At 40.5% G+C, this 2,108-nt stretch overlaps 1 protein-coding gene and 3 non-coding genes across 4 annotated transcripts in view; 2 read left to right on the top strand and 2 right to left on the bottom strand.

Annotated features, from left to right (window-relative positions):
- atp7b (ATPase copper transporting beta) overlaps window positions 1–2,108 on the top strand; it is an 18,819-nt gene that overhangs the window by 11,483 nt on the left and 5,228 nt on the right. Inside the window, exon 15 of the mRNA XM_008293556.1 lies at window positions 1,690–1,830. Coding sequence (XP_008291778.1) covers window positions 1,690–1,830 — 141 coding nt within the window. The remainder of the gene's footprint in view (window positions 1–1,689; window positions 1,831–2,108) is intronic.
- On the bottom strand, window positions 141–214 carry trnai-aau (transfer RNA isoleucine (anticodon AAU)). The gene has a single exon. It is a non-coding gene; the product is annotated as a tRNA-Ile (tRNA).
- trnav-aac (transfer RNA valine (anticodon AAC)) lies at window positions 601–674 on the top strand. The gene has a single exon. It is a non-coding gene; the product is annotated as a tRNA-Val (tRNA).
- trnai-aau (transfer RNA isoleucine (anticodon AAU)) lies at window positions 2,016–2,089 on the bottom strand. The gene has a single exon. It is a non-coding gene; the product is annotated as a tRNA-Ile (tRNA).

Here is a 2,108-nt window from a genome sequence, read left to right as displayed (position 1 = left end):
CGACCAAGCTGCCTGTGTTTTAAATGAGATCCAGTATAATTTTCGATGTTTCTTATCGCAAAACAGAGTGCCACGCACCTTCGATGATTTTTAAAAGTTTACTTAAAGTAGACAAATCAAGTCCATCTCTTGCAGAATCCTGGCCAGTATGGGGCTTGAACCCATGACCTTGGCGTTATTAGCACCACGCTCTGACCAGCTGAGCTAACCGGCCTGATGTTTGATGTGTCATTTGACCAAATGTGTTCAAAAATAACATTTTATGTGGTTATAGAAAATGGGCAAATTCACAAGGGAGGGAACAACCAGCCATGGTCTTATTAGAATAAGTCTGCCTTTTTTAAGAGTTACTGAGATTTGAGATTAATGTGGCGATATTAGGTATACATATTTGTTTCCAGTGGGCTACAGTGTGCAGACTGTGAGGTAATGGTGCCCAGAAAACATGAGGAGCAAATTTCACATTGAGGCAGCTTAATATTTGTGAGACCAATAAGACCATGATAGTTTGTTCATTCCCCCACCAATTAAGTCTCCATTTTTATCACCAGATTTAGTTTCGTTTTTGAACAAATTTAGTCAAAAAGCTTGCAAACGTCAGGCCGGTTGGCTCAGCTGGTTAGAGCTTGGTGCTAACAATGCCAAGGTCATGGGTTCAATTCCCATACTGGACAGGATTTGACAAATTAGTACTTGATCAGCCCAGTGTGGGGGCTGAACCTGTGACTGTGGCATTATTAACACCACGCTCTGACCAGCTGAGCTAACTGGTCTGTTTTAGCGAGGTGTTTTTTTTCTTTTTTTTCTCCAAATTTGTTTAAATATCTGGAATGAAAAAGGGGCACATTGGTGAAGGACTGAACAAATGACCATGATCCTATTCGCATCACTCTGGAGTTATTGATGTTTGTTCCCCCCTTTTTAGGCCACCTTTACTTTGCATACTGTATTTCAGTTTCCTATAAATGCAAGCAAGTCATCTAACCACCATTGTTTCTGTATTTATCATGTGGATTCCTGAAATCTGGTCAGTGTGGGGATTCGACCCATTACCTTAGTGTTATTAACTAACTGGCCTGTTTTGCAAGACTTCTTTGACTAAATTTGTTCCTAAATGACTGAATCTGTGACATAAAGTGGATAAAATTGACGAGTGATTTATCAGCCAACCTTGACCTTGTTGGCATCACTCTCTAATCTGATTGAATGGGCGTTGAACCCATGACTCGGACCAGCTGAGCTAACCGCTGTTGAGAGAGCTTTTAGATCAAATCTTTATCAAATTAATTTGTGACAAAGAAATGCTCAAGTGACGATATAATTTTTTTTATCATAATATGAATGACTATATAATATCATAGTACAGATGTTTTAAATGGATAATATATTAAAAATGGTTTGTTGTTTTACATTTATCAGCATTTATCCTTGTCTAAGTTCCATTTAAATACGATATCTGCATCTAGTGGATGTGACTATGATGAATAAAGCCTGCTGAATGAGGTGTTTTTTTAATCACATTTGCAGAGAGAAGTTAGATTATCTCACACAGAAACACTGGATGCTATCTCTTCATCTCTAATTTACTGTTTGTCACTTGTGTGAATCTAAAATGTCATGTTCCTCCATTCAGATGAAGGCGTTTTGCTTTAAAGTTCCCTCGCTAATAATTGTTTTTATCACTTCCAGCTGAGGGAGCGTCGTACACGGTCCTGATCGGGAACAGGGAGTGGATGAGGAGGAACGGCCACCACATCGGGGCGGACGTGGACGCCGCCATGACGAGCCACGAAACCAAAGGACAGACGGCCATACTGGTGGCCATAGACGGTGAGGATTAAATAACCTTCGACGGTCTGGTGTTACGAGAACTGCACTCTGTCTGAGCCAGCTGCAACGTCTTTAAGGAGTTTTTAGGTAAAACCTTTCCATGTTTAAACTGAATCTGGTTCTAGAAAAGGTGCAAGCAATCATTGGACCAGCATTAATATAAAACAGCACATTTATTGTCATCCTGGCCAGTATGGGGATTGAACCCATGACCTTGGCGTTATTAGCACCACGCTCTGACCAGCTGAGCTAACCGGCCTGATGTTTGACCTTTTTTT

This window comes from Stegastes partitus, unplaced genomic scaffold, assembly GCF_000690725.1.
Source record: "Stegastes partitus isolate 25-593 unplaced genomic scaffold, Stegastes_partitus-1.0.2 Scaffold894, whole genome shotgun sequence".
In the NCBI taxonomy this organism is placed as follows: Eukaryota; Metazoa; Chordata; class Actinopteri; family Pomacentridae; genus Stegastes; species Stegastes partitus.
Note: the sequence above shows the minus strand (reverse complement) of the source record. Positions and strands in the feature narration are given on the sequence as shown.